This window comes from Ceratotherium simum, chromosome 26 (assembly GCF_057802395.1).
Source record: "Ceratotherium simum simum isolate JZ-2026a chromosome 26, ASM5780239v1, whole genome shotgun sequence".
Lineage (NCBI taxonomy): Eukaryota > Metazoa > Chordata > Mammalia > Perissodactyla > Rhinocerotidae > Ceratotherium > Ceratotherium simum.
The window spans coordinates 21031901-21044843 of record NC_141925.1 but is presented as its reverse complement, the minus strand read 5'-3'; the positions used below and the strand labels follow the sequence as shown (position 1 = coordinate 21044843).

The window sequence follows — 12943 nt, the reverse complement described above, 5'->3', positions numbered from 1 at the left end:
TTCGTCTTCTGCATCCACAAGGGATAGATTCTGAGCCTTGTTCATACATTTATTTGTGATGTCGCAGCCATATGGGCCCCCATCAAGAAACACAAAACAGCCTGAGACTTGTGGATCAAACTGAGTTTTGCTAACCAGGGGTGCCCTTGATGCTTCCTGTTTGTTTTTTCATAAAGCACCACCTACTTTTAAAAGTGCAAGGCATTCACACAACTGGCCCCAGGATCCACCTATTAAGTACAGAGCGAACTGTTCACGCCTGGTAAAATACTCACATTAAACTCATAAGCAGTTACAGAAATGCCTGTAGCAGCACCTGATCCTGCAAGGCCAACGAAATGTCCACTTCCAACATTGCTGGCAAATAAGGATGCACCCACCTGTGGGGAGATGGACGAGTCAGACCTTGGAGCTACGGTCTGGGGTACCTTCTCCCCACCCCTAATTCTTCCCAGGCTCCAAAGGGACCAAGATAAAGGGGGAAGTGGAGAAGGCAGGGCCATCCCTAGCCTATCTAGCACCTTTTAACAAATTAGAAAAATGCTCTCCTTCCCCAAGAATCTTTTGCTTCCAACTACCAGAAATTGACATAATAACTATGCATATCTATGATGCCTAAAATGTGAACTGTGCCCCCTATGGTTGTGCAGTGCACAGCTTGAACTGTCTGTAGCATCCCTGGGGTATTGTAGAAAGTGCTCATGATGAGAATAAGGAAGCCTGTGTTACTCCCCAGCTCTGCTTCTAACTTAGCAAAGTAGAGAGCCCTCCTTCTGGTAGAACTCTAAGTGGCCAAGACTGTACTTGATGACCCCAATCTCTGGTCTCAGTTGATTGGACCAGACAGACCTGGGCACCTGGCCCAAGCTGGGTCAATTACATTCTCTCTCTTGGCAGTCTAGAACTGGGAGACCATCTCTGCTGGTCCCTTAGACTGGGATTGTGTAACCCAGGAAGGTGTGTGTGTAGTAGGGGGATGGGGGGTGAGTAGCATGTTCAGCTATGTGCTCATCACTGCCACTCTGCTGAGAGGAAGGAAAATGGAGGAGACGTGCGGAGAGAGGCAGATCAAGTGAGCACAGAGCAAGAGAGACAGAGAGATAGAGGCAGAGAGAACTGTCTGTGAGAGGGCTGTTGTTGTGCCTCCTATCAACTTTCCTGTCTCTGGTTTTCATCCAGTTCTATTCCATTGATCTATCCTTATGCCAGCATCACACTCTCTGGATTACTGTAGCTTTGTAGTAAGTTTTGAAATCAGGAAGTGTGAGTCCTTCAACTTTGTTCTACTATTTCAGATGGTTTTGGCTATTCTGGGTCCCTCGCATTATTTCCATAGGAATTTTAGAATCAGTTTGTCAATTTTGCAAAAAAAAAAAAAAAAAAAAATAGCAGGAATTTTGATAGAGATTATGTTGTACCTGTAGATCAGTTTGGGGAGTATTGTCATCTTAACAATATTAAGTCTTCGAACCAATGAACACAAGATGTCTTCCCAATTATTTAGTCCTTCTTTAAGTTCTGCCAATGATGTTTTCAGTGTATGTGTTGCACTTCTTTTGTTAAATTTACTAAGTATTTTACTCTTTTGATGCTGTTGTAAATGGAGTTTTCTTAATTTTATTTTCATATTTTTCATTGCTAATATATAAAAATGTTAATATTTTATATTGATTTTTTAATATTTCTCTTATATTCTGCAACCTTACTGAACTCATTTATTAGCTCTAGTAGTTTTTTCCTGCGTTACTTAGAATTTTCCATATACAAGATCGTGTTGTCTGCAAATAGAGATAGCTTTATTTTTTCCTCTTCAATTTGGATGCCTTTTACTTCTTTTTCTTCACAGTTGCCCTGGCTAGAACCTCCAGTAAAATGTTGAATAGAAATGGCGAGAGGGGACATCCTTGTCTTGTTTCTGATACTGGGGGGAAAGCTTTCTGTCTTTCACCGCTAAGTATAATGTCAACTGTGGGTTTTTTGTAAGTACCATTTGTCAGGTTAAGAAGTTTTCTTTCTATTCCTAGTTGGTTGAGTGTTTTTATCATGAAGGGTGTTGGATTTTATCAAATGCTTTTTCTGCATGTATTGAGATAATCATATGGCTTTTGTCCTTTATTCTATGATATGATGTAAAAACGTCTATGATTGACGTTTTTGTGTGTTGGACCAACCTTGCTTTCCTAGAATAAATCTCCCTTGGTCATGTTATAAAATCTTTTTTATATGTTGCTAGATTTGGGTTGTTGAGGACTTTTGAGTCTATATTCATAAGAGATATTTGTCTATAGTTTTTTTTTCTTGTGATATCTGGCTGATTTTGGTATCTGCATAGTACTCAACTTGTAGAATGAATTAGAAAGTGTTCACTTACATTTTTGGGGAAGAGTTTATGAAGGATTGGTGTTAATTCTTCTTTAAATATTTGGAAGAGTTCACCAGTGAAGCCATCTGATCTTTGTCTTTTCTTTGTGGGAAATTTTGTGATTACCAATTTGAGGTCTTTTTATAGGTATAATTCAGGTTTTCTATTTCTACTTGAGTCAGTTTCAATAGTTTGTGTCTTTCTAAGAATTTGTCCATTTCATTTAGGTTATCTAATTTTTTGGCAGACAATTATTCATAGTATTCTCTTATAATTATTTTTATTTCTGTAAAGTTAGTAGTCATGTACTTACCTTCATCCCTGATTTTTAAAATTTGAGACTTCTCTCTTTTTTTCTTGGTCAATTTTGATCTTTTCAAAGAACTAACTTTTGATTTTGTTGATTTTATCTAATGTTTTTCTATTCTGTATTTTGTTTATCTGCGCTCTAATCTTTATTATTTCGTCCCTTCTGCTTACTTTGGATTTAGTTTGCTCTTCTTTTTCTAGTTTCTTATGGTGAAAAGTTAGGTTATTAGTTTGATTTCTTTCTTCTTTTAAATACAGACATTCTTGTAAATACAGACATTTACAGTATAAATTTCCCTCTAAGCACTGCTTTAGTTGCATTCCATGAGTTTTGGTATTTTGTGTTTTTGTTTTCATTTAACTCTAAGTATTTTCTAATTTCCTTTCTGATTTCTTCTTTGACTCATTGGTTATTTAGGAGTGTGTTGTTTGATCTCTACATATTTGTGAATTTCCCAAATTTCCTTGTTATTGATTTCTAATTTTATGCTATTGTGTGCAGACAACATACATGTATAATTTCAATCATTTTAAATTTTACTTCTAGTAATGTCACTGGAACCCCTGCACTCAGCCATACTTGAAATCAGCCCAATCCTTGATTTTTCCTTTAGGTGAGCTAATAAATTCTCTTTTTGTTTAAACAAATTTGAATTGAAGCTAAGCCTTCTCTAGTTTAGACTGTGACTTCCAGACAGCATAGAACCAAAGAGTCTTGAGAGAGCAAAGGCTAGACAGAACATCAGCACTTGAAGATTCTTTGGGAAGTGGTTTTAAGTGAACCAAAGACCACTTACTGGCCACCACACCATGTCCCCTCCAGCTAGGAAGTAGCCTTTTACTGTGTCTCTTTTGGTCTTCACTGTGGACTGAAACAAAGAAGAGGAGTGGGTGAGCAAAAATGTTAGCAATCAAAGGCATCCCAAAATGGCCCAGGCCAGGGATTATAAACTGGGAGTCTAGTGGGCCAGATTTGGACATCAAATATTTTGTTTGACCCATGGTTTTTAAGAAGATTTTAATGTGAATGCCTTTAGAGGAGACATCTTCAGGTCAACACAGCCTCTACCACTCGCTGCTTCACACATTTATTATAACCTACTTGGCCCCCCTAGGCCTTTGAGTTTCAGACCCATGGCTTGTCTATGATAGCTCACGATGGATACCATCTAATGAGTGTTAGTACTATGTGCCAGGCACTACACTAAGCATTTTAAAGCATTATCTCATTCTAATCCTTACCAACTCTTATGAGGTTGGTGTCATTAGGCCAATCTAACAGATGAAGAAACTGAGGCTCAGAAGTAATGTCACTTATCTAGTGCCATATTTCTAGATAGCAGAAGGGCTGGGAATTCAAACCCAGGTCAGCCTGATTTCAGAGTCCATGTTATTAGCTGGTCTACAAAACTATCTTTACAAGGAGTGAGCTTCCTGGCATTGAAGGTGTTTTAAGAGAGACATTTTGGCCACTAAGTAGCTTGGATAAGTTGTTTAACTTCTCTGAGCCTCTAGGTACAGATGTTGGTGAGGGAATTCTTACTGGATAGGAGATAGCATGAAATGGTACCTTTGCATTCTTGCAACTGCTATAGAATACGCACTGTGGCTCATTCCTGTGGAACTCTGACACAGGAAGTATTTTCTAAGATAAAGAACTCCTTGTGCCCAATGGGATCATCTAAATACAGCATTTCCCATACCAATAATACCTCAGAGTCTTCTGGATCTCCTGTGAAAATACAGATCCTCAGGAACTCTAACCTTCACCCTAACTCTACTCCTACCCCTAACCCTGATCCCAAGGCCATCCGAGTCAAAAGCCTTTATTCTTAACATCTCATCCATCTCAGTATGTCCTGCTAAGTTGTGGGAAACAGAAAAAGGTCAGATCCATGGTCTTTGGGATGTCTAGCACTTTTATCCCCTTCTTGACTGGAGGAGGTGAAGCTAAGGGGTAAGAGTAGAGAAATGATCCACAAATAGTTGGACCAAAGTAGGGGCACCTTAGTGGGCTACAGTTTTCAAGTCCTTTGTACCAAGTGACCTGAAAATCAGATAGCAGCACCTCCACTGCACCATCTTTATCCCAAAGTTACTAATCTCCTTAATATGTAAAGAGTTCCTAGAAATTGATAAGAAAAAGAGCAAGAACCTAATGAAAATAGGCAAAAGATATGAACCTATACTTCACAGAAAGAAAATAAGTGGTCCTTAAACATATGTAAGGGTGTACAGCCTCACTTATTATAAGATAAATATATATTAACAATACATTGAGATATTATGTTTCCCCGTCAGTTTGACAAAAAATGAGAAAGTTTGACACTACAACATTGGTGAAGATGTGATAAAACAGACTTTCTCTCATACATTAATGATGTGTGTGCAGATTGGTACTACAACTATGGAGGGCAATTTGACAAACTATCATAATTACAAATACAAATATCCTTTAACCTGACAATTCCATAGGTTGTAAGAATTTATCCTACATTATAGTTGCACACATCCAAAATAATGAGTGTACAAGACTTGCTTATTGCAGCATAATTTGTAATAGTAAGAGATGGGAAACAATCCAAATGATCCTCAGCAGGAAACAGGTTAAATAAATTATAGTGCAATCATCTAATGGAATACTGTGCAACTTTTAAGAATGTGAGGAAGCTTCTATGTACTGATATGAAAAGATATCCAAGAGACACTGATAAGTGAAAAATAGCAAGGTAAAAAACAGTATGTAATAATAAGCTATCTTCTATTTAAGAAAGAGGGAAATATACACATTAATATTTGCTTGCATTTACATAAAGAAACCGTGGAAGAACACACCAATGTACTAAAAAGTTAATAACAGTGGTTACCCATGGAGGGAAGGGTAGTAGTGAGAGTTTTCACTGTATGTCATTTTAAGTTGTTTTTATTTTTTAACCTTGTGACTGTGTTGCCTTTAAAAAAATTCCTTTAAATAATAATTTTTTAAAAACCCAGCATGGGCTTCAAAGTGAAGGAGACAGGGATTCTAACTCCAGCTCTCTTAACTTACTAACAGAATAAGGAACTTAAATTCTTTGTGCCTCCATTTCCTTATCTGTGAAATGGGTATAGTAATAGTATCTTCCTCAGGGACCTGTACAAATTACGTGAGATAACATAAGTGAAAGTGCCTAGCACAGTACCCAACACAAAGTCAACACTAAATGCATTTTTAAAAATTTAAAGTTCTAATTACTGTATGACCTTAAGCTAGTTTCTTCCCCTCTCTCCCTCCCCCTGGTCTGGCTTACCCAGAGTCCAACAGCTAGGACAAAGAGAAAGTACAGAACCAGCACTGCGATGTCCCCTGGCTCCAGGTTCCTCTGGGGAAACGTCTCCAGGGGATCCAACTGCGTGGGCTGAGGGCTGCTGGGGCCGCTTTCCATGGTCCTGAACGAACTCTCTCAATCCTGTGCAAGTGCAAATGCGCGTCAGATGCCAGAACCCCGCGTAATTCTTCTCACCCTCTCCTTGGCTGCCTCTTTGGAGCATCCAAGCAAGACGACACGCGTGGAGGGATGTGTGATGGAGACAGATCTCAGGAGGACAGATCCATCCAACCATCCATCTATTCACACATTCATCGAGCAAATATTTACAATGAAGTCACACCAAATCCACAGTTAATCCTTACCGATTCAACCACTCATTTGGAAAAATATAAATAAGAATAAACAATTTAGGGGCCAGCTCCGTGGCGCAGTGGTTAAGTGCGTGCGCTCCGCTGCTGGCGGCCCGGGTTCGGATCCCCGGAGCGCATGGAGGCACCGCTTGTCAGGTCATGCTGTGGCAGCGTCCCATATAAAGTGGAGGAAGATGGGCACAGGTGTTAGTTCAGGGCCAGTCTTCCTCAGCAAACAGAGGAAGATTGGCATGGATGTTAGCTCAGGGCTGATTTTCCTCACCAAAAAAAAAGAGTAAACAATTTAAATAGTACAAATGGTTTCTCCACCGTCTTCCACTTAATAAGCACATGTCCAGGAGTGAGAGAAAAAGAAGACACTGTTTCCTGGGTCTCAGTCTGTTTCCCGGGTACCTCACAGGTCAAGCCAATGATTTTATCTGAGACTCAGCCAGATGCTACAATCTTGTTCCAACACTGGCTATGCTCATAAAATTTCATATATTTAATAAGCACCTATGTAACACCTACTACATGACAGGCATCATTCTAAGTAGCTTACAAACCTGCAGAGTGGGCGCTATTGTTATGCCATTTTACAGATAGCAAAATTGAGGGACAGAGAAATTAAGTAACTTGCCCAAAGTAAAACAGCTCAAGTGGTAGAGCTGGGATTTGAGGCAAATAATCTTGCTCCAGAATCCATGCTTTGAACCACTCTCCTAAGCTGTTTCTCAGTATACTGCACTTCCATGGGCAATTTAAAGGATTCCTGTGGTAGGCAGAATCATGTCCCCCTCAAAGACGTTTACATCCTAATCCCCCAGAACCTGTGAATATGTTAAGTTACATGGCAAAGGACAATTAAATTTGCAGATGGAATTAAGTTTGCTAGTCAGCTCTCCTTAAAATAGGGAGATTATCCTGGATTATCTGAGTGGAACTAATGCAATCACAAGGGTCCTTAAAAGTGGAAGAGAGAATCAGATGAGAGAACCAAAGAGATGACAATGTGAGAGGATTTGGCCCAATGTTGGTGGCTTTGAAGATGGAGGAATAGGGCCATGATCCAAGGAATGCAAGTGGCTTCTAGAAGCTAGAAAAAGCAAATAAATGAATTGTCCCCTAGAGCATCCAGAAGGAATTCAGCCCTGCTGCCATCTCTATTGTAGCCCAGTAGATGCATTTAGAACTTTTACTTCGAGAACTGTAAGATAATAAATTTGTGTTGTTTGAAGCCACCACATTTGTGGTGATTTGTTACAGCAGCAATTGGAAACTAATAAAATTCCCAAGGGTGATTTTTCACTATAAGTGATTTGGGCATTGACTTATTCTTGTGCTAAGATGCGACTCCACTCTGAGGGCATCAGCCTCCGGGGGTGTCAGCTTCTAGGGGTTCAGGAATAAAAATCACTCAGTCTCTGCCCTCCATGATGTGCAGCCCAATAACGGGAGAAACCTACTCATAGATAAAAACAACTCAATGTGATGTTTCATATAGTGGACGTGCAGAGACTGATGTGTTAAAGATTGAAGCTTAGGAGACATCCAGCTGGCTCCACCACTTACCAATCCCGAGAACTTGGACAAATTCCCTAACTTCTCTAAGCTTTGGCTTTCCTATCTGCAAAATGAGGCAATAAGAGTTTATATTTCATAGATTTCTGTGAGCTAGTACCTGTGAAGTGTTGAGCACAGTGCCTTGCACAGCTGTGCTTGATAAATTGTAGCTGCTATTATTACTATTACTATTACTATTATTTTCTACAAAGTGCAGTGAGGAAGGATCACCTAATTTTCCATGGGGAAATCCAGGCTGTAGCATGTAAGGTGGGTTTTGAAGAATGATTAGGTGGTCCTATGTGGAAGAGTGGGAGCGGGGGAGCATTCCAAGCCAAGCCAGCAGCATCTGCAGACACTGAAGTGTGAACAAGTGTGTCATGTTTAAGGAACCACCAGATTCTTGCCTGAGGATGAAGTAAGATTGGGAGGAGGGAGATGGGCAGTGAGGCTAATCAGATGTGAAGGCATTATACCTGCCCTTTGATGTCGTTCAAAGGATGTTACAAGGTCAGTGGTTCTCGACCTATCAGACATCATCCCCTGTTTCTAGAACAAATATTTTGTAATACCCCTTTTACTGAATACTGAAATGAAATTCGTAGTTAATATTACCTTACCTACACACATTTTTTAAAAAATCAATACAATGCTCTAACTCTAACACAAAAGAGAAATAAAAGGAAAGCAATTTATGATAAAATGATGGATGCTTCTACATGTAACTGATCCATCTGCCTCCACTGGAAGACCCAGAGGGGCAGTCAGATACTTTCACCCATTATACTGAATAAGTTTTGTACTTAAGAGAAATAGGAAAATCAGAAACCATTCTATTCCAGAAGCACAGAATAAAGAGTGAATCTATAGAAGAACACCAGAATAGGAACAAGGATTAGGTGTTTAAATTTATAAAAATGCTTTAGTGATTTTAAATGTTATTTAAAAAGTCCAAGCAATTGCCGTGATATACCATGCTTTAATTTAAGACAGAGATCTCTGAAAAATATTGGAGACAATGTGTGAAAATAAGAAGTGAGTACATTTTCTACATAAACCGCACCTCCCCCCCAACGCTTTGTGTTTTATATAGACTGGAGGTAGCTTCTAGCTTCAGATAGTTATAAGCATGTTTTCACCCACATACATGTCTGGTGGGACATCTGAAAGTCTTTGTCACACGAGGCAGTTCTGTGCATTTCAGGGTGTCTAGCATCTCTGGCCTCCACCCACTGAATGCAAATAGTACTCTCAACATTGTGACTACCAAAAATGTTCCCCCAAATTTTCAAAACATCTCCCGGAGGGCAGCAACGCCTCCATTGCACACCTCTGCTCAAGATTAAGGAGTGCTATTGAAGAGTTTTGAACAAGGAAGTGGCATGATCAGATGGGGAGCAAGAGGCTTGACTAGCAGCAAGAAGGTGGAGAGAAGGCTATTCTGTAATGACCCAGACTTGAGATGAAGGGTAGGGAGGGCTGAGAGAAAGTGGATTAGAGAAATAATGTGGGGTTAGAATCGATGGGGGTTGTTGATTACCTGACAGGGTGAGGAGGGAGAGGGAGAATTAGGGAACAATTTCCTGTGTCTGATCAGAGCTGCCCAAAGAGGAATGGCCTGGTCACCTGGGCAGGATGTTCCTTGCTCTTAGAGGAGTGTTTCTAATCTTCAACACTGTTGACATTTTGGACCAGCTAATTCTTTGTTGTAGGGGGCTGTCCTGTGTATTGAGGATGTTTAGCAGCATCCCTGGTAGTTACCCACTAGATGCCAGTAGCATCTTCTCCCAGTTGTGACAGCCACAAACATCCCGAGTTGAGAACCACTGCCTTTGAGCGCTAAAAGATGGATGTGCACTTAGAGAAGATGACTGAGGGGGGCGCTCAATGACTTGTCAGTTCCCTTCCATACCAAGTATAGCTTTGAACTTCCCTCCCTGCTGCTGGGCCTTGCTCTGGTTCTGTTGAGAGGATGCTCACAGCTTCTCAGACCTGGGACATGGTGGCCCTTTCCACGGAGGAGAAGACCTAAGCAACCATTGATCCTTAGCATTGATCCCAAGATGGAAGGAAGAGGGAGAAGGAGGGAAGGAAGGAAGACAGACTTGCCAGTATGTGGCAAACCCAGCTCTGACACTTACCCTGCTCTAATGCAGGAGTTTGTAGCAGAAGCCCAAATTCCAACCCAGGTCACCCCTCAGCCCTCTGAGCATCAGGCAGGTCTAGGTTTCATGATCACTGTCATCTGTAAAATGGGATGGTAATAAGCTGCTCAAGACTGACCTAACTGAACCAGAGTTAGGTGGGAAGAAAGCGGGGAGGGAGGGCTGGAGCTGGAGACGCTTTCTAGGGTGTGAGTGGAGGCTCATAAAAGGGATTCTAACCAAGAAAGGCAGGTTCTAGATGCTTGGGGAGGAGGGGGCTGGATGGTCCTTAAGGGTAGTCTTAAGGGTGAAGTCCCTGTTAGGTAGGTAGTATTCTTATCACGTCACAGGCAAGGAAGTTGTGTCACACAGTTGACAAGTGCAAAGCTGGGACGCGAATCCAGCTCTGTCTGATTTCAGAGCCTGCATTTTCAAATACTTCCATCTGCTGCTCCCAAAACAGGGGACTTTGGGGAAGGTAAGGACTAGAAATGTAGAAAGCAGCTTGAGGTGGAGATTGATGCTGAATTGGGGAGCAGGGCAGATTGTTCTAGAACCCAGCAGGTCTAAAAGGGAAGAGAGGGAGGAAGAAGGGAGGAGGGGCAGTGGGCTGACTGGTGAGCCAGCCCTCTCCTGTCCCCAGCCCCTCCCCCAGCTGCCCCTTCCAGGCCCCTGCCTGCCAGGCACCGAGAGAGCGGTGGGAGCAGATAAACAAGTTATTCATCACCGCCCTGGGCAGGCTGGCACCGACTCCAGGCCCTTCCCGAGTCCCAGGGAGGTGGGGGCCCAGCCAGGGATTGGGAGGGACGGGTGCGTCTTCACGGTGGGAATAGGAGCATGGACCAGAGAAGCTGTGGAACCCAAAGGCTGCTGCCTCGGCCACACGGTCGCAGGCAGAGCCCTCAATGTGCCTCTTCTTCAGCAAATCCGTGCTGTTGGTGTAGCAACAATCATCTCCAAACTCAGTGAGCACTGTTTATTGGAGTGCCAAGCATGGAGCGCACTGTGCACTGGTCCTCTTATTTCATCCTCGTCAGCCCTGTGAGGCAAACACTATTACCTGCCCATTTCACAGGTGGGAAACAGAGGCATGAAGACGTGAAAGTGAGCTAGGGTCAGGTCCAGGCTGTACCACTTGTTTCTAGGTCACAGTAGGTGCCAGAGGTGGGATTTGAACTCGGGTCCTGAACCGAAGCTCATTGTATTATCCAATACTGGTTCATCTGCCTTCCTTTCATTCCTTCCTCTTGCCCGTCTCTTCTTTCTCTCCTCCCCTCCTTTACTCCTTCCCTCCCTCTTTCTCTGTTTCTTTTCCGCAAACACTTATTAGGCACCAGCTGTGTACCAGGCTCTGTGCTAGGCACAGAGGACAAAGTAGTGAGCAAGATGGACCTGGCCCCATCCTCGTGGGTTCTCGCCACAGCCCCTTGCAGCACGTGTGTGCCCAGAGCCACTGGGTGACATGACCCCAAATGCCCTTTGCCCCTTGCAGTGCCCCAGGAGGGCCAAGCTGGAGGTGGGCTCCGGCTTTCCCTCCTGTGAGGGACCCTCCCTGTGTGGGAGAGCAGGGTTAAGGCGAGTCTGTGCAGAGCGGGTGTTACAACAATGGCTTTGTTTGCAAGCATGCCCTGCCCTTGTGGTCGGCTGCTGGTCAAAGAACAGAGGAAGCTCAGCGAGCAGGGCCGGCTGCTCAGCCTTTCCTTTTGGCCGGTTACATAATCTGCCACAGCAGATGTGGAAATTTTCCACGCCCCAGCGCGAGGGAAAGACAGGGGACTGAGTGCACAGGCGGGCGGGGGCTTTGATTTGGTTTCTTAGGCTGGCTCCCGTGGGCATCCACTGCTAGGGGGTACATTATTCTTCCTAACTTTGGTGCATCTGAAACATTTCATAATGAAAGAAAAAGAAACAAATGGAACAAGATTTACAGCATAAAACCATCTGTGTGTATTAAATACATTCTAAGATACAAAAAGTAACAAGTATTTTGCCAGGATGTAGGCATATTTGCTGAAGAATATCAAACACATTAGCAGGGACAGAAAATGAGACAGAGAGAGACAGAGAGGCAGAGAGAAACTAGGGCAGGGCCCTGCCCTGACCAAAGATGACAAGACCAACTAATTACAAATTTTAATTATAGGCAAAATACTGTCCGGGAAATAGACGTGTTGTGATAAAGAGTAAAGACGTTAGAAATGCATTGCCCAGTTCGAATCCCAGCTCTACCACTTATTAGCTCCATGATCTTGGGCAAATCACCTCTCTGAGGCTCAGTTTCCCCGTCTACGAAATGGGGATAATAATCAGACCTATGTCACAGGTTTGCTAAAAGCATTAAGCGAGTACATTATACAATGTGATTCGGTCCAGAATACTTGGTCTGTCCCCATTCTTCTTACACAATCGTTAAAAAAAAAAAAAAAAAAAGAGCATGGACTTTGTGGTCAGGCAGACCCTGGCCCCCAACTAGTGTGAATTTCATTTTAAACACAGCACCCCTAAGAGGTCAGGTCTCAGAGCTGAGGCTGGGGCCCAAGGTCACGCCGCTGGTAAATGACTGAACTGGGCTCCAACTCAGGTTTAACCCTCCAGCGCCTAACCACTGCTCGGCACGTGCACACTTGGCAGGGAAAATTCCAGGGGTTATAACAAGGGCTGGCGCAGGCTGCACCTTTCAGGCCAGCAGCTACTCACACCCTTTCCTACCTCTTCTCTGTGGTCACCTGCAGTGGAGGTAACTGCCCACTCCACAGCCACAAGCCCGGCCTTTGGCTTGTGTCCAGGATGCCCAGAGAGGCTGGTGGTGGAGGCAGCCCAACCAGAGGGAGGGGTCAATTTCCTAAGGCAGAGCGGGGCCCTCAGGGCCTAGAACTGCAGAAGGGAAGAAGGACCACCTCTGGC

General features: G+C 43.0%; 1 protein-coding gene across 6 annotated transcripts in view; it reads right to left on the bottom strand.

Moving 5' to 3' along the window:
• SLC5A11 (solute carrier family 5 member 11) overlaps window positions 1–6096 on the bottom strand; it is a 43012-nt gene extending 36916 nt beyond the window's left edge. For 4 of the 6 annotated variants that reach the window (XM_004442682.3, XM_087449203.1, XM_087449204.1 and 1 more), the window contains exons 1-3: window positions 5962–6096; window positions 3469–3540; window positions 276–380 (exon numbers count right to left, since the gene is read on the bottom strand). In XM_004442682.3, coding sequence (XP_004442739.1) covers window positions 276–380; window positions 3469–3540; window positions 5962–6096 — 312 coding nt within the window. Of the gene's footprint in view, window positions 1–275; window positions 381–3468; window positions 3541–5961 lie in introns of those variants that run through there. The other 2 variants (XM_087449206.1, XM_087449207.1) reach the window with 2 other exon arrangements.
• Between the last annotated feature and the right edge of the window lie 6847 nt (window positions 6097–12943).